Source organism: Electrona antarctica, assembly GCF_951216825.1.
Source record: "Electrona antarctica genome assembly, chromosome: 13".
In the NCBI taxonomy this organism is placed as follows: Eukaryota; Metazoa; Chordata; class Actinopteri; order Myctophiformes; family Myctophidae; genus Electrona; species Electrona antarctica.
This window is the reverse complement of record NC_136794.1, coordinates 219,853-239,022: the sequence shown is the minus strand read 5'-3', so window position 1 is coordinate 239,022 and position 19,170 is coordinate 219,853. Positions and strand designations below refer to the sequence as shown.

At 40.8% G+C, this 19,170-nt stretch overlaps 1 protein-coding gene across 1 annotated transcript; it reads right to left on the bottom strand.

The window, feature by feature from the left end:
- Window positions 1–17,814: 17,814 nt before the first annotated feature.
- On the bottom strand, window positions 17,815–18,818 carry LOC306935711 (iron-sulfur cluster transfer protein NUBPL-like). The gene has a single exon (XM_079518887.1). The coding sequence runs from the start codon at window positions 18,676–18,678 to the stop codon at window positions 17,875–17,877; it is 804 nt and encodes a 267-aa protein (XP_079375013.1). The 5' UTR covers window positions 18,679–18,818; the 3' UTR covers window positions 17,815–17,874.
- Between the last annotated feature and the right edge of the window lie 352 nt (window positions 18,819–19,170).

Genomic DNA, 19,170 nt, shown 5'->3' with positions numbered 1-19,170 from the left:
ATCGCGGCAGACAGGTCTCTCCCGCCTCTGTGAGAATTATTGAAGTTTCTTTCAAAACTCGTAATTTCTTCCGTTTTGGTTCACAACCGCTGCCACCATGTAAAATTGTGTTCTTTTCCTTAAGAATCACCCAATAAGTATTGTATCTTAGCCCAGCCGGGCAATGGTTTATTATAAAGATCAGTGCTCAGAGTACAATAATAAACAACCGGTCATCTCAGTCTAGTGCAACCAACAACAGGTCCCGTGCGTCACGCCCCTGTATATGCAAGGTTCCTACCTAAGCAATAAAGGTTCCTACTTCAGCAAGCAATAATAGGACACCTATTATAACAATCAGATGCACATTAAACGAACAATGTGATGTGCCATATAAACCCTCAAATTCTCGAACACATTTTTTCAATGCCTGCTCAGCTTTAGCGACATCATCCTCATTGATCCTTTCTCGTAGGAGAAAATATACTGCAAAAACTAAAAGGAAAAGCTGGTTCCAGTATTTTCTGGGGAGGATTCCATTCAAAGCAGGCAAAGCATAAAACAATAGAAATGACCTCCACTCAGATGCTTTCCAGAATTTCCTTTTTTTGATAGATCGTGGAACTCTAGTGATCTCAGTAGGTGGAAAGATTGCTAAAAGTTCCTTGTCAATCTGCTCAGTTTTGGTGCCTATGTACCACTCATGTACATGATTAGTGGAATCCAGCCACAGAGTAGCCATCTGTCGAATAACTCCGAGACATACACTGTGTTGGTATTCAGGGACAAATCCTTGGATCATTTGAAATTTGTCCAATTTCATCAATTCACTTGGGCCTTTCACTCCCATGACTGGCTGCCGAGGTGTTGCACTCATGGCATTCTCAAAATGCTCAGCTTCTGTCCGCAGACAGGGCTCAGGACTAACATAAGGATAAGGACCCCCACCTCTTTGATAGCAAAAGTCACAACCATAAATTCCATTAAACTGTTTTGCATTTCGTAGAAGTGGCCTAGCAATTGAATCCGAACTGCATATAAGGGCATGCACTTTGGTCTTGCAACCATTGCCCCAGGTGATGCCGTTGGTTTGAAGGTCCTCAAGTTCCTTTACAAATGGAGTGAGGAGAGCCTGAATGTTGGGCTTGCTCTCTCCAAACCATAGGCAAGGAACACAGATGTTTTTTTCCCGTTCTGCAGGCTGTAACTCAATTATCTGGCACTGAATAGGCCATATTTGGTAATTGGAGCTGTTAAATACGGGAATTCCATCGCAATTCCAGAGAAGACTGATGTCATCATCTCCAATTTCTCCACTGTCTTTTTGCCTTCTGTACTCTCCTCCACATTGGATGTCACATATGAAACCTGGAGTTGATGTTTGTTTACTCATTTTGAGAGTCTCCAGAATAGCTTTAAGTTGTGATGATATACTCACCACCAAAAAATATGAACCCATTTTTAGGGAACTGTCCACATCAAATGCTGATTGACACAGAGGACACTGTGTCAATCCACATTTCTTACTTCCAATGTAGTTTGAACAAATATGGCAGTAAAAATGTGGCTCATACTCTCCATATTCGCCATATGATTTATGGAAGAGATATGATGTGGCTGGCATCAATCTGGGGAAATGTTCATTGAAAATCTGAAGCAGATGATCCAGAGCTATCCCGGTCAGGTTATGCCTCAGGACATAAGCCATCAGAAGGAGCAGACTTTGACCTTTGGTGATTGGTGCTCCAGGGTACAAAAGGTCATCTCCATAATGTTCATCCTAAAGAGAATGGGTGATCTAGATTAATAATCATACAGTATCTTTGGCAAAATGTTATCGCATATTCAAGTTAATATCTTATTTTTTTTGTCAGCATTCTATGTCTTAATACATCCAGTATTGAATAACGTATAGTAAAGTATAGTTCATCTCACCTGGGACGGATTTGGTCTTTCTGCCCCCTGTCCCTCAGTCTCTTGTCCTTCTACTATAGCATCATCTCCATCGCCTGGCCCAGTCTGATGTTTGTATAAAATGTTTGTCAAGTTAGTCGCTTAATGTAAATCATATATATATATATATATATATCTCACACACAGACAAAATATACTTAAAGTACCAGAAGTAGAAAGTACTCACTATGCAAAATGTCCCATTTCAAGGTTTCAAATCTATACAAACATAACTGTCTCTCACATGAGCCTTAAAGGGATAGTTCAGATTTTTTTAACTTAAGTTGTATGAAATACTTGTCATTAATATAGTGGTTGCAACTGTATTAATTGATTGCCCGAGTCCCATGGTGGGAGTTCTGCTCTGGTTTTGGTCAATATTAAGTAGTTCCGGTCAATTTGTGGGGGGCACTGGGGCCACGCAGTAAAAGTAAATGAATCCACGAAACGAACGTAATTTGTATTGTTGACCTATTTCTATAATATTAGCGCGACTTTCGTTCAACTTTGACCAATCTATCACATGGAACTATTTTTTGGGTGTAGTGATATGGACACAAAAAACATAGTTCTGTGTGATAGAGGGGTAAAAAAAGAACGGAAGTTGCACTAATATTTTAGAAATAGGTCAACAATACAAATGACGTTAGTTTTGTGGATTCATTTACTTTTACTGCGTGGCCCCCAGTGCCCCCCACAAAATGACCGGAACTACTTGATATTTCAGCAAAACCAGAGCAGAACTCCCACCACAGGACTCGGGCAATCAATTAATACAGTTGCAACCACTATATTAATGGCAAGTATTTCATACAACTTAAGTTAAAAAAATCTGAACTATCCCTTTAAAGAACTCTGAAAACCCTGTAATACCAGACATCTCTGTGGCTTGCACTGTTAAGCATTAGACTCTCAATGCCACCACCATGGGTTCAAATCCCACTGCAAGTGGGGCATACTGTAAGTGCTAAAATGTAGAAAAAAATATTCTTGTTTGTTTCATATAAACATAATCTACTTACCGGTACTTTAGCTTATTCATGGAATTAGTGTGCTGGTCTCTGTACGTGATAGACAACATTTTTCCATGTAAATTGGGTTCTGGAGAGCCCGCTCAATACTCTGATGGATCTTCACCCGCAAGTTATACCCAAGACTACAAGACTTGGCGTGTAATGTGCATGGAGATTATCAGCGTAGAAGAGGTATATCTATTTGGATTTACGGTGACAGGATTTCTGCTGATCGGGCTGTGCACTAGTCTTGTGTATCGAAGAATTGGAAAAGTGGCAGCGCTGAACGGAGCCCCTATGCTGCCTGCCGTGGCCGAGCTGGGCAGGGCACTTGAGGAGAGGATGGACACAATCTTGGAAAAGGTCAGCGCCCTGCAGAGAGACATGACGGACAGAGAGCCATAACGGACAGAGAGGAGAAATAGCCATATTGCTATATCCCTCGCTCTAAAAACGAATCTGGATTTCCCCCCCCCATTGACAATCTCCACACGAACAGACAGCGCAAGAAAAGAATCCTCTGCCTCCCCCCCCTCAACCCACACCCTCCCTCCTCCCTGACACCTGTTGTGTCTTCAGACTGGGCCGTGTTAGTTTCCACTGAACCTGCCATGATAACGCAGGACTTTTAGTAGGGGAGCCTATCAATCAAATTTTGATGCCCGTGATTTTGGAATGTTAATTTTTGGAGACAGGTATATCTTGATTCTTGGGGTTACCAGAATGCCAAAAAAACATGTCTCCAATTTTTTATGTCAGGTTTAGCATGTTTAATTAGCATAATTAGCTAATAAATTGTCAAAAACGGAAATGGCAATAACTTTGCTTCTAGGTAACTTATAAAGGTGATCTAAGAGTCTGAGTCCATGTTTGTGATGTCCAGATATTCATCTGTTACCATTGTGAAGTCATACAACCTTTCCTAATTAGCATAAATGCCATACATTATGCAAAAACGAGGTGAACATCAGCAAATTGCTGCATGTTTTACTTTTAGTCAACTTTGAAAGCTTCTCACAGACTTCAAGTGTATGTTTACAACTCCAGGAATAATTATCATCCTATGAATAAATCATGCAACCTTTTGTCTATGTAATAATTATGTAATAATCACACCAAAACCAGAAATAGCTGTATTTCTTTGCTTTAAGTTAATTAATACGCATGATCTTACAGACAGTGTAAGTCTGTTTGCATGTCTAGAAAATATTAGAAGCGACCTCGCACTAAAGGGCTGGGCGAGTGCTGGTGCTTTGGAATGGGGGGTCAGATCAACATATCTGCCTGGGTCATGACAGACTGCTGGGCGAGTGCTGGTGCTTTGGCATGGGGGGTCAGATCAACATATGGAATGTATTCTGAACTGGCCATATATGGAGCGTGTCTTGAGTGTACAGGGTTTGATGAGGTCAGATCAACATATGGAATGTCAGAACAGGTCAGCTCCATATAGAGATCTAATTTAATTTCCGGGCCTGTTGAGAACTAATAACTTTGGGGCAGGCCCGTCCATAATTTCCTAAAGGCGACCTGCAGTCGCAAGAAAGAACAATATGGGAAATGGTCACAGAATTATCAGATTGTTTATTCTAATATTTACAGAAAGTTTTGAAAATTGAAGGGTCTCCATCTTCGTCGTCATCGTCAATCCCCAATAGATGTGCCTTGCTTACCACACACCTCTAATCATCTGCCCCACACATGCACATCTCAGAGCAGTTCAAATTTTAGATCGACAAGAACAATGTGATGCACTGTGATTTCTTGCAGACACATTTGATCAGTTGGGTAATGGTGGCTGGCCCGTGGGTATCCCGTGTTGTGACTGGCACCAGTTGAGCTCCCTCAGCCTCCCATCCATATTCAGTTGCTGGTGGCATCTGTGGGTTAGGTACGTGCTGCGTCAGAACTGAGCCTTTTTGTAGCTCATAGTATATACAGTAGCAACTGCAGATACCACCTCCACAGGACACCTGTTTAGACCTGGCCAACAGGTTAAATTCCCTGGAGCTGTCTGATCAGCTCCAGAGACGGCATGGAACCCTGGTAAGGCTGAAGTCCTCGTTTTACCCAGTGCCTGCACTACTGGCTCCAGCGATGATACGTTTTTTGTTCCCGACACCGGTGATGAAATAGATGTCCTTGCACAGCTGATGGTACCGTCGTATTGTAAGAACAAAGACATCAGTGTCAGGGGACTCAATGTAGAGCTGTGTTGCCCCTCTTCGGACAGCATCCAGGCTGTGCAGGATTATCCTTGTGTCAGCCTCTTCCTGTACGCTGTGGAGATGTTTTACATCGATAGAGTTTGAGTGGACAGCCTGCCTTGACGTGATTATAAAAACATTGGGTTTCATCTGGAAGTGTTGGAGGGCTTTCTTAGCAAGATAAGACAGTCAGCTCATCTTTGGTGCTGATACCTGACAAGAACTGTTTTTCTGACACTTCCCTATCGGTGTGTTGTCTTCCACATGATAAGTGGTAGGGGCCCGGGGCTTTCCACCCTGGCGTCGGTCAAATACTACATGGATCTCACTATGTTCTTTGGTCTTCCTGTCCAGTGTGGCTATGGAGTGGTCAGCTTACTGGGAACATGTCATGATCCATGTTGGCTTTCCCATTGCCTGTACCAATGCCATTCCATCTATGACAGTTACACTCTTAGCTGGAAGGGTACAACTGTCAAAAAAGATTGAAGCATTTGTTTGCCAGCTGTACGAGCCCGGTACAAATCCTGTGGATGTTGATGAGCTCAGGTGGAGGTTATTCACAAAGAAACAATTAGAAGCCGAGAAGCTGCCACCTACACAAGCAGCATTAAATCAAGCCATTACCCATGCATATTATCAGGCAATGGTATGGGATCAGGACCACGTACCTAACCCACAGATGCCACCAGAAACTAAAAATGGATGGGAGGCTGAGGGAGATCAACTGGTGCCAGTCACAACACGGGATACCCACGGCCCAGCCACCATTACCCAACTGATAAAATGTGTCTGCAAGAAATCACAGTGCATATCACATTGTTCTTGTCGATCTCAAAATTTGAACTGCTCTGAGATGTGCATGTGTAGGGCCGATGATTAGAGGTGTGTGGTAATGTAAACAAGGCACATCTGATGGGGATTGACGATGACAAAGACCCTTCAATTAAATGTGTTTTCAAAACTTTCTGTAAATATTAGAATAAAAATCATGTGATAATTCTGTGACCATTTCTCATATTGTTCTTTATTTTATGAGGGATATATATATATATATATATATATATATATATATATATATATAAAGCTAATAATGGAAAGGTTGCATATCCTAGTTATGGAAAGAGAATATTTTCTAGACATGCAAACAGACTTACTGTCTGTAAGATCACATTTATTAATTAACTTAAAGCAACGAAATATAGCTATTTCTGGTTTTGGTGTGATTATTACATAATTATAACATAGACAAAAGGTTGCATGATTTATTCATAGGATGATAATTATTCCTGGAGTTGTAAACATACACATGGAGTCTGTGAGAAGCTTTCAAAGTTGACTAAAAGTAAAACATGCAGCAATTTGCTGATGTTCACCTCGTTTTTGCATAATTTATGGGAATTATGCTAATTAGGAAAGCTTGTATGACTTCACAATGGTAACAGATGCATTTCTGGACATCACAAACATGGACTCAGACTCTTAGATCACCTTTATAAGTTACCTAGAAGCAAAGTTATTGCCATTTCCGTTTTTGACAATTTATTAGCTAATTATGCTAATTAAACATGCTAAACCTGACATAAAAAATTGGAGACATGTTTTTTTGGCATTCTGGTAACCCCAAGAATCAAGATATACCTGTCTCCAAAAATTAACATTCCAAAATCACGGAAAGTGATAGGCTCCCCTACTATTTGAGATATACCAGGAACACACTTACACAAACACATGGGAAATGAACTATTCCACCGAACTTTCTCTCATGGACACACATGTCTACACATACAGCCGCCTTCTACCCACCCTGCTCCAGCTAGGTTATCTTTTTTTCCTCCCCCCACGCAGCTCATCCCTTTCGATATGGTATGCGTAGGAGGAGAGCTTTTTTGTGCCTGGCCCAAGCCCCCGACCCCAACCACCCCCCCCCCCCCCCCCCCCCCCCCCATCCCCCCACCCAAGTACATTCCGTGCCTGCACTATACAATGATAATTGTAATGTGATGTGATGTTTACACCCCTCCCCCCCTCCCTCTCTGCCCCCCCCCCCCCCCCCCCCATCCTTCTTTTTTTTTTCTTCTTTTCTTAATTTTTCTGATGCAAGTAAGCTGAGGGCAGCGCCGAAATATGGCTGCAGCTGTGTAGCTCAATTTGTTGTCACCTTCCCCTGTAACTGCAATGAGTGTCTGCACAACCAAGTATTTCACCCACCTTACTTGTAATGTGATGTGACAAATAAACCTGATTCTGATTCTGATTCTAGCTGCGGGAATGCAGTGATTTCCTTCTAAATGTAGCTTGTACTGCTTTGGTCGCTGATGATGATTAAAAAGACAAAATAGCCAATTCAGTGGGTTAGTGAGTTAATTAAACTAAATGACGGACGTTACAGCCTATATTCCTATAGTGACAGGTAACACATACTCACTGTTTTTCCTGAAGGTGTTGATGATTGTGTAGAATCATCAAGAAATGTCTTGTACTTTCTTTTTAAAGACATGTCTGTTGCCTACAATAGAATGTGCTTCGCAGCCTGTGACATCGCATTTTTACTTCCTTATATGGGCTCAAGTCAGATTCAGGAATGGGGTTGCCAGATCTGATTGCAGCTTGCTGATTGTACTTGTTTTTGTCATGTGACCTTACATTGGGTAGCCAGATGCAAGCATCACAGATGCTAATAGCCAAGTGCTGTGTGTTGTAGCTGGGCTTCTGGGATAACGTTCATAATGCCAATATTCAGGTATGCCATTTATTATTTTGAATCCAAGTCTTTTGATGTGGATACCACTGACATGATAAGACCTTCTTACAAAAAGGCAGCTGTAACGCAGATCACCTGCATGCCAGACCTTGAAAGTGACCGTGGATGGATTGAACTCCAATACCCAAATAGAAGAGGGCCACCGACCAAAGTGGCTGCAAAGATTCTTCTTTTGGGAAGTAAGTTGGTTAATAAATAAAATGTCACTGTTACTGTGTAACATACATTGCTTCTCAAAACCAAATTCTAAACTGTTGTTAATGTATGTTAATGGCTTGGTATGACCCTGCCTGAGGTTTGAACACAAGCCTCTCAGTCTCAAGGCAGACACTCTAACCACAAGGCCACTGAACTAGTGACTAGTGACTAGTCTGTGACAAGTGAGACCCAGTGCCTCCCTGCTTTGCACTCAGCAAATCAAGCTCCTCCATCATCAATCATGGCTTGGGTGGGCATGTTTTTAGCTACCTGCTCAATGGCTTTGTGGGTTGAGTGCTTGCCCTAAGATTGAGAAGTCGGGGTTCAATCCTTGGCTGTGTCATACCAATGACTCTGACAAATGTTATAGAAAGGCTTCCCTGTTGGCCTCATGTCTCAGCAATGCTTACTTATTGTTAGCCACCTGACTAGCTATAAAAGCTCATATTTTTGACTCCAAGGAACAGCAATGTCTGTGTTAAACTGTTAACCTATGTGTGTGTTAACTGTTAACCTATGTGTGTGACTATGAGTAGCAGTAGGGGCAAAAGGGGCGCTGTTGAGAGAGAGAGAGAGAGGGGTGTGATTTTTTCATTTGCACTGGAGTATAATTGCATGTAGTTGAAGGTGGAATGCCTGTTTCATGCAATAAGTGGTTTGTATTAATATAAGTGTGTGTTTTGTTCTTCCAGATCATTTCAAAGAGTTGGTAGACCAAAAAAAGCTATTCGAAAAGAATATTAATATATGGGATGATATTAAAAGATCAGACATGATGAAAATACAGAAGGAGGCTTCCTCATCTCAAGAAATCAGAGGTTTGTAGCTGCATATTAAATACTTGTGTAGCCCCCAGCCAAGACCCAGCCCGCAACAGCCCTATTGGCATGACAGGTTGTGTGTTGGTCTGGCGAGTGGGAGGCCTGGGTTCAATCCCCGCTTTCCACATTGCTACAATCGCAACTGTGAAAGTAATGCAGGTTTCTTATTTCATGTTAAACTGGTTTTGCTCAATTGGTCTTCCTGTGCAACATCTAGCTGGTTGTTACTTCTTGAGTAGCTAGTAGTAAAGTGGAAAATATAGACAACCATGTTAGAAATGTGTTTTTGGGACATTTTCCTTCTCTCTTAATTTCCTTTACTAAAAATGTACATGTTCTGTAGTCATCCACATCAGCTTTGAAAGTTGCCGCAAGATATGCTGCCTTAACCAACCTGAAGAAGGACCTCCGGAATAAACAACAGGGTTTCTCAACAGTGGTTGATGATGACAACCTAGCCTGATGGCCTAAAAGTCTAATCTCCCCTAAAGCTACAAGGAATTCCCTTTAACTTTCCACTCAGGAGACCTGCAGGTTTGAATTATCCCAGTGCTGCATGGCTGCACTTGATACTGACTATATGTATCACCTGGGAATTGAACCTGGGTCTCCCACATAGAAGGCCAACATCTTAACCACTAATCCAAAGGGACATCCCTTCAGGGGAGATATCGGGAGTCAAACCCACAGCACACTGCCAGACTTGGACTGCCGGCCAAGGTGCCTGGACCACTGAGCCACGGCCCAGGCCAGATATCAGACTTTTTAGGCCATCAGGCTGAGGTTGTAAGCCACTGCTACATACAGTTAATGGGTTGCCATATTAGTTAAATTTAGCAAATGTCTCATAACCCCCAACCAACTCACTGACTTTACCATCAGTATACTGTGAATTACAGTCATCTAGTTCTGTGGTTCTCAAACATTTTCATGTCAATGGTCCCCATGGAACCTCATTTGAAAAGATTAAATTCCATGGAATTCCCATAAGCTGTTAACTGTGCTTCTGCAGCTCTGTATACAGCCTAATGCACAGGTATGGTGTGTGTACATTATGATAATGGTGTAACCATTTTTTATTTGATATGTCCTCAGGTCAGCGTTGAACAGGGTCCAGAACATGGTGATGCAATTGATGTCGATGATGAAGACAGTGACACTGACCACACATGCTTGACGGTATGTGGCATGGGTCCTAGATTATTGTTATTATTTTAAAAACACACATTTGGATCCAACATCCCGTTTCCTGGGGAAACATGACATTTCTCCTTTCTTCCTTTCACTTATTTTTATTAAGTTTGAACGGCTGAACAAGGGAAAAGTAACGGTTTACACGCAAGAACTCTGCCACCTGTTGTTTGGGAGGGAGGTTCTTAGAACCTCAAATTTGACAGGCAGAAGCCCTGAGGGCAAACCATCCAAAGCCCAACTGGACCCAAAATTAGTTGAGGCTGTAATAGGTAAGTGTACAGAATCAAATCCCCAAAAATTCCAGTCCAGTAGCCTCACTTTTATAGACCCTAGGCTCACCGTGCGTGCGTGCGTGTGTGTGGATACTTGGAGTGTACTTATATTAGTCTTTCATTTCATTTCTTACAGATACTGTAAAAGAGCAATTTCCACTTGCACAAGTGTCTGAAATCAGAGCATCAATTAGAAGGAAATGCAACAACGAAGACCAGACGCACAAGACCATGAACCGTCTCAGTGGTTCAGTGCTCGCAGGCTCAGAGAACTAGCCTGCTTTTTGTTTCATTTAGTTTTTTTTCCTACAGTTAGTCGCTAACGCATTCTTTTGATTTGTTTGTTTTATTTATTTTCGTCCCAGGTGCATGGATGCACCTGGGACGTATCCTCAGTGACGTATCCTGAGGTCAACAGGGTTTCGGGTCTTCCAACATACCCCTCACTCAGGCGACCCAGCCGGGGTGATCAAGATGGATGATATACTTTGATTTATTCAGATTAAAAACAAAATGCATGTACCATTGTCTATCTGCTGTTCTTGATTGTATACATTATATATTCAAGTCAGTTAGTATGTTACTATACCAAAAACGTACTGCAGGATAGTATATTTTAAATCAACTTTTAGTTCAATTGAGTTGTATACAAACTTGTATGAATTTGCCCAAGTGAAAAAGAAATATACTAAAATGATTTTCAGAAGTATATTTATTATACTTATTATACTTTGTATAAATGTATTATTTTATAAAAACTTAAGTTGTACTTAGTTGCACTAAATTTGCACTAAAGATATGCTAAAATATATCTTTAATATACTTTTATGTACTTTCCACCCTGAAATAAATACAATTTAATTACAAATATACTTACAGTACAGTACACTTTTGCTGATGTCATTAAGTATACAATCATTACATTTATAGTGCATTAACAATACATAACAAGTACTAAATAAATATATAATATAGCAATTATGCTTAAAATAGACTGAATGTATTACACATATACTTAGAGTATAAAATAACTGAATTTGAAGTATACTTTGAATAGTTTCAAGTATACTATCAATGCATTACAAATATACATATTTTTGTTTCAAATATACTATCAATGAATTACAAATATACTTGTAGTATGACATAAATGTATTTGAAGTATACTAACAAGGTATTACAAATATACTTGTACTCTGACATAAATTAATTTGAAGTATACTTTCAATGTATTACAAATATACTTATAGTTGCAGTTGAAGTATATTTGTATTGGTTTTAAATATACTATCAATGTATTACATATATACTTAGAGTATGTAATAAATTAATTTGAAGTATAGTTTCAAATATACTATCAATGTATTACATATATACTTAGAGTATGTAATAAATTAATTTGAAGTATAGTTTCAAATATACTATCAATGTATTACATATATACTTAGAGTATGTAATAAATTAATTTTAAGTATAGTTTCAAATATACTATCTATAAAATAGCTCAAGGCTGTATTGCTGATTACTTAGCTTAGGACCCTGCAGTGGTGTCCGGTTAGAACTTAAACCAGGATGCTTTGACTTCTGCCTTCTCCCTGAAGCCGACCCTCTATATATTCTCCGACCAGGCTTGTCACGATGACTAAGCCAGTTAGATCTATCCATATATGGTTCTATCCATATATGGTTCTACCATATCTATCGATATCAGCACTAGGTCGGCTCGGGCCCAAATATAGGGATTGTCATACTAAACATGTCATATATCATATAGCCCAACGTCCTAGTCAGAGTCTTCGTTACAGCCACCCCAGATTTCACGTTGAAATCTATACCGCATCCAGAAGACTCAGACAATTGTCCTTTCTTTCGGCTAGGTTCTAACAGGCCAGGCCTGGTAGTTATCCAGCAAGGGAGGCTCTCGAAAATGTTAATCTCTCTCCATTAGTCTGCTGACAATCTGTGTATGCTCACAATCCAAGCTATTTGGCGATCAATGCTCCCTCAATATTATTGACTTGGTTTGGCTGTACGGCAGGAGATACCTCGGAAGATACAGCCACCCCGTGCAAAACTTAAATCTCTCATGATTCTGATACGCAACTCTTCAGGTTGACCCCTCAATCCGACCTGCTTGGCAACTGTGTGTAACAAAATGGTTCGCCCCGAACCATCATCCAGAACTGCATATACTTCCATTACTTTGCCACAATTGCAAATTAGAACTTTGCACACCTTTAACATGACATTTCTCCCTTTAGGCGGTGGATAGCCCACATGCAAGGACTCTCCTGCTATAGTCAAGATTGCTGGCTGCGGTAATTCCTCTTGTAAATCCTGTCCCGTCTCGATCTTAGGTGTCCTAGGGTTCCGCAAATGTTCATCTGCTCTCCAGTTCAACCGGCTCCTATTAATACTGTGAAAAGCCAGAGGGTGCCTTCCACCACAGTTCACTCCTAGTCTGTAGTTTACAGTTTCTTGCCTGATGACGACGTCCATTGCTGATAACACAGCTTCATCTGTCATATCAAATCTCGTCGTTTGAACCTGCCGCATACCCCAAGATGGTGTGTGCCGCTATTACAGTAATGCCATCTTGCTGGTTACTTGGTGTACGATCGGCAGAATTGGGTGCTACTACCGTACCATGCATGATGACTATTCGTCTCCGGTTATGCTCATGGTCATTTCTGCGAGAGTGACCGTCCAGCCTCCTTGCTGGACTACTTCGGTCCCTATGAACCTGGACTTCTGGTCTGTCAGCTTGCACTTTCATCTCGATATCCTATCGGTGAACGAAGCCTCTGCCGTCCTCCGACTGCTCCAAAATCTATGGGAGGGTTGATATAGCTCCGATGCCCTTGCATCATCATGCTGTCCAGACAATGCTCTCATGATATCCACTAGAAGCTCTAGGTGAAAGCCTTCGTTACACGATGACACATGAAGCTCTAGGTGAAAGCCTTCGTTACACTCATTGCCACCCCCAGATTTCCCATGGAAATCTGTACCATATCAAGAAGGCTTGAACAGTAGACCCCTCAGGCCACCCCAATACAAGCATACTGAGGCTTGAACAGCAAACGTCAGCCATTCAAGCCACCCCATTGAGGGCGTCCAAGCTTCGCGCTTTCTTCCTTTGATGTTACGGTGGGTCATAAAAACCTCAAGATCAAATCACATGCCACCCATTAAGGGCGTTCCCTGTCAATGGTTGCTCTCTCTCCTGTACATCACCAGTGCTCTGCACATCACCAGTGCTCTCTCTTTCCTGCACATCACCAGTGCTCTGCACATCACCAGTGCTCTCTCTTACCTGCACATCACCAGTGCTCTCTCTTTCCTGCACATCACCAGTGCTCTCTGACTCTAAGGGCCGGGGAGGTCTCACGGCTCCGAGATTCTGGTAACCGGGTGGGTCTCACAGCTTCGAGACGCTGCTGCTCACCTACGGAGCAGCCAGGACCGACAGAGCGCTCATGCTCTGACGGCGACAACTGGGTGGGTCTCACAGCTTCGAGACGCTGCTGCTCACCTAAGGAGCAGCCAGGACCGCCAGAGCGTTCATGCTCTGGCGGCAACAGAGTGGATCTCACAGCTTCGAGACGCTGCTGCTCACCTAAGGAGCAGCCAGGACCGCCAGAGCGTTCATGCTCTGGCGGCAACAGAGTGGATCTCACAACTTCGAGATACTGCTGCTCACCTGCGGAGCAGCCAGGACCGACAGAGCGTTCAGACTCTGGCAGCAACTGGGTTACCATCTGGTTAGAATCTTGCCACTGAGTCAGGGGTTGGCTACTCAAGGTATATGGGTTGTAAAGCCAGATACCTTGGTTCTCATGTGTCTGGAAGACTTCAGCATCCCGTTACTGCGGTAAGCCCTAATCCGTACTCAAGAAGGACCATATAAAATAGCTCAAGGCTGTATTGCTGATTACTTAGCTTAGGACCCCCGCAGTGGTGTCCGGTTAGAACTTAAACCAGGATGCTTTGACTTCTGCCTTCTCCCTGAAGCCGACCCTCTATATATTCTCCGACCAGGCTTGTCACGATGACTAAGCCAGTTAGATCTATCCATATATGGTTCTATCCATATATGGTTCTACCATATCTATCGATATCAGCACTAGGTCGGCTCGGGCCCAAATATAGGGATTGTCATACTAAACATGTCATATATCATATAGCCCAACGTCCTAGTCAGAGTCTTCGTTACACTATCCATGTATTACAAATGTATTCAAGTATAATATCAATGTATTACAACTATACTTGTAGTATGAAATACATTTATTTTAAGTATACTTACAATAGTTTCAGGTATACTATCAATATATGTCAAATATACGTATAGTATGAAATAAATGAATCTGAAGTATACTTTCAATAGTTTCAAATATAATATCAATGTATTATATATATACTTAGAGTATGTAATAAATTAATTTGAAGTATAGTTTCAAATATACTATCAATGTATTACATATATACTTAGAGTATGTAATAAATTAATTTGAAGTATAGTTTCAAATATACTATCCATGTATTACAAATGTATTCAAGTATAATATCAATGTATTACAACTATACTTGTAGTATGAAATACATTTATTTGAAGTATACTTACAATAGTTTCAGGTATACTATCAATATATGTCAAATATACGTATAGTATGAAATAAATGAATCTGAAGTATACTTTCAATAGTTTCAAATATACTATCAATGTATTACAAATATACTTATAGTATGAAAAAAACATAATTTGAAGTAAACTTTCAATAGTTTCAAATATAATATCAATGTATTACATATATACTTAGAGTATGTAATAAATTAATTTGAAGTATAGTTTCAAATATACTATCCATGTATTACAAATGTATTCAAGTATAATATCAATGTATTACAACTATACTTGTAGTATGAAATACATTTATTTGAAGTATACTTACAATAGTTGCAGGTATACTATCAATATATGTCAAATATACGTATAGTATGAAATAAATGAATCTGAAGTATACTTTCAATAGTTTCAAATATACTATCAATGTATTACAAATATACTTATAGTATGAAAAAACATAATTTGAAGTAAACTTTCAATAGTTTCAAATATACTAGCAATGTAATAATAATGTATTTAATCTACAATTCTATTTAAGTAAAATTACACAGTTAGTTAATTTAATATATGCTATTATTACACTGAAAGTATATTTGTGTTGTATTTTAACTAAATGATTATTATATTGCTAGTATACTTGAAACTATTAAAAGTATACTTCAAATGAATTTATTACATACTATGTATTACATACATAGTATATTTGTAATAGATTGATAGTATACTTGAAACTAATACAAGTATATTTGTAATACATTGATAGTATATTTTAAGCATAATTGCAATATACTCTATATATTTATTTAGTACTTGATATGTATTGTTAATGCACTATAAATGTAATGATAGTATACTTTAATATACTTAATGACACCAGCAAAAGTGTACTGTACTGTACTTTATTTGTAATTAAATTGTATTTTTTTCGGGGGGGAAAGTACATTCAAATATATTTAAAATATGTTTAAATATATCTTTAGTGCAACTAAGTACAACTTAATTTTTTTGAAAATAATACATTTATATAATAAATGTACTATACTTTAGTATATTTCTTTTTCACCTGGGTGGAAATGTCTTGTCAGGTGTAAATGGTTATCTGCCAGAGAACCTTCGCCTGGACATGACATGGAACAGGGTGGCAAAACTTCAGGGGCGACCGGGGGGGACTATCGGTCTGGACCTGGTCAACGAATTTCTGAACGGAGATTTTAAAGGTAAACAAAGTAACGATTTTTATTTTGTAATACAAACAAAACAACATTGAAATATATTCAAACTGCACTGACTTCTTCTGAAATATTATGTAAACTAAAAAAAAGTTAAACAAGTAAAAAGAACACCAATATGCTCACACAAAGGAGGTGTAATTTTGATGATAATTCAGTTATCATTTTCTCTTTTAAAATGTCTTAACCCCCAAAGCCATGCTGAAAGAGTCTGGTGGTCAGTACACTGACACACAAATTGACAGGTGTGCCGGAATGTCAGGTGCCTTTGGAAAGGAGGTGGGACGCATCCTGACCAGTGCTGGAGTTGCCCAGGCAGACAGCCCCATTACCACCAGCAGGAGATTCAGGAACAGACAGGCCGCCGACATCAAAACATTTGTAGAGGTGTACAGGCATGATGGGCTCTTCCGGTATCAGCCAGGGAGGTTCCACGAAGGATTTCAAACACTCACATACACAAAGAAGATTCGTAAACCAGAAAACATGGGGGAAAATATGATGAGGTTGACACTGGAGATCGAGAGGTGGGACAAGATCAGAAAGAGGAGACAAGGTATGATCATAACACTTACTCATATTTATCATCACAGAGTCGACAGCAGCCTTTTCTGTTGCATGCAGCTTTAATGGTCTCACTGACCATTCCGTCCACAAAGCAGTAGTCCAGGATAATCCTTCTGTAGCATGTTTCGCTCCCCACCAGATCAAGCACATTCTGGTCAATGTGTTTTTTTGGGCATTAAAGACTTGACATTGTAAAGCCAAGCTTTTCCACGTGCATTATCCCGGGCCCACCTTCCCACTTCCTGCCAGTATGACAGCAGATCGTTTGATGCTCCCCAGTGAATTACATGTCGTACATCAGGTATTTCGACTCCCAGTCCAAAAGCCACCGTTGCGATCACGCATCTGATAGTACTGTCAGTTCGGGGGAAGTCCTCCAGGATGTCTTTCTGAGATTCAGCTTCACTTTGGCTGTAATACATGTCAACAATGCACTTGTGTCCATCCCAAGCACTTTCTTCCATCAGACCATCAGACCTCCTTAGACGTTTAAACTATGGTCTTATCTGCCTTCTTTCCATATTTTCGCAGATGATGAACTAGCCACCCCACCTCTGCAGTGAAGTTGTCTGAAGCCTTCAAGATTGTCATGTGGATATTTGGCCTGCAGCCAAATAGAAGTGCATTTGTTATTAATATTTTTAAATGAGCAGTTTGCAGAGCCAGAATTAAGCAGTGACCCAAAGTCTATCACTGTTGGTGTGAATTTGGCACAAGTGACCAAAAGTACAATATAATCACCATTGAAGGATTCCTCACTTGCTGTGGGTTCAATTAGATGTACAGCATTCATTGTTACTGTACAGTAAGTTAGTTTAGGTTTGTTTGTTTTATTAGGTAGGTATTGTGTAATTTAATAAACACAGGCCATAGTAACCATAAACTGATTGTCATTGTTTATTTGTGTGGATTGCAAAAATAATATAAATCAACATTTGTGGTTTAACCATTATAATCTCACTACATAATAATTAGACAGATTATGCACGTTTTCCTCATCACATCCCTGAACATGACCTGTTGTCCACTTCCTGTTGAAGCCGTCAATCAAGCGTATACTTCTTGTAGTCTCTGGACAACTGCAGACGCCAACTTCCGGTAAGCCTCAGCCTCAGGGCTGTTCGGAAAGGAAACGACCACAGGCTTGCCTTTGTCCGACATCTCTCTGATATTCAGATGGAGAGGAATGTCTCCCAGGAACGGTACTCCCAGTGTATCTGCCAGGTGTCTGGCTCCGTCAGAACCAAAGATGTGGGTCTGATGGTTACAGTTTGGACACTGGAACACACTCATATTCTGAACCAGGCCCAAGACCGGCACATTTACTTTTTTGAACATCTCAGTACCTCTGCGTGCGTCTAACAGAGCAATGTCCTGAGGTGTGGACACTATGACCGCCCCTGCTATAGGGATGTTCTGTGAGATTGACAGATGTACGTCTCCAGTACCAGGGGGCATGTCTACCACCAGATAGTCCAATGACTCCCAGTCTACCTGTCTGAGTAGTTTCTCTATGGCTGACATCACCATCAGACCCCTCCATACAATAGGAGCTACATCATCTACTAGGAAACCCATGGACATGCATGGAATCCCAAAGTTGGTGAGAGGTATCATCAGGTTTTTGTCAGAGAGCTCTGGGTTTCCCTTCAGATTCATCAACTTAGGAACAGATGGACCGTATATATCAGCATCTAACAGACCAACTGACTTAGACGGATCATTGGCCATTAGTCCAAGGGCCAAATTCACTGCTGTGGTGGACTTCCCCACGCCACCCTTCCCAGAGGCCACAACAATCACCTGTTTGACCCCAGCAATGGGCTTCTGTTTGGGCAGTCCCCTGGCCATCTGCTGCCTCTGTCTCTCTTGGAGGGAGTTTGCACCTCCTGAACTCTTACAACGTGTAAAATAAGCACAGTACCAGGGGGCATGTTTTATTTCTCTCCCTGCCTGTAGCACACACGCTTTGTCAACAACACGAACGCTAGATAATCTTAGTAAACATGAAAGTTTGATGTATGTGCAGTGAGCCATGTTTGCTTGTGTTATTGGCGAATCTTACGCAGAGGTAGGAATGAGTCCAGACAGGCAGTGAAGTTTAGTGGTGTTTATTTTCAGATGTTCGGTCCAGACATAATAGCAAAAGATGGAAAATGTTCAGGTTCGTCCCTGACCTGCTGTGGCTCCGCGTCGGGGAATCGAACCCCGGTCTCCCGCGTGACAGGCGGGGATACTCACCACTATACTGGCACTACTGGTTACTGACGGTTAGGAGGTTGTTCAGACGTGTGCTCTCTATTAACTGCAGACCAAACGTTTTGTTGAGTTGATACATGAAAT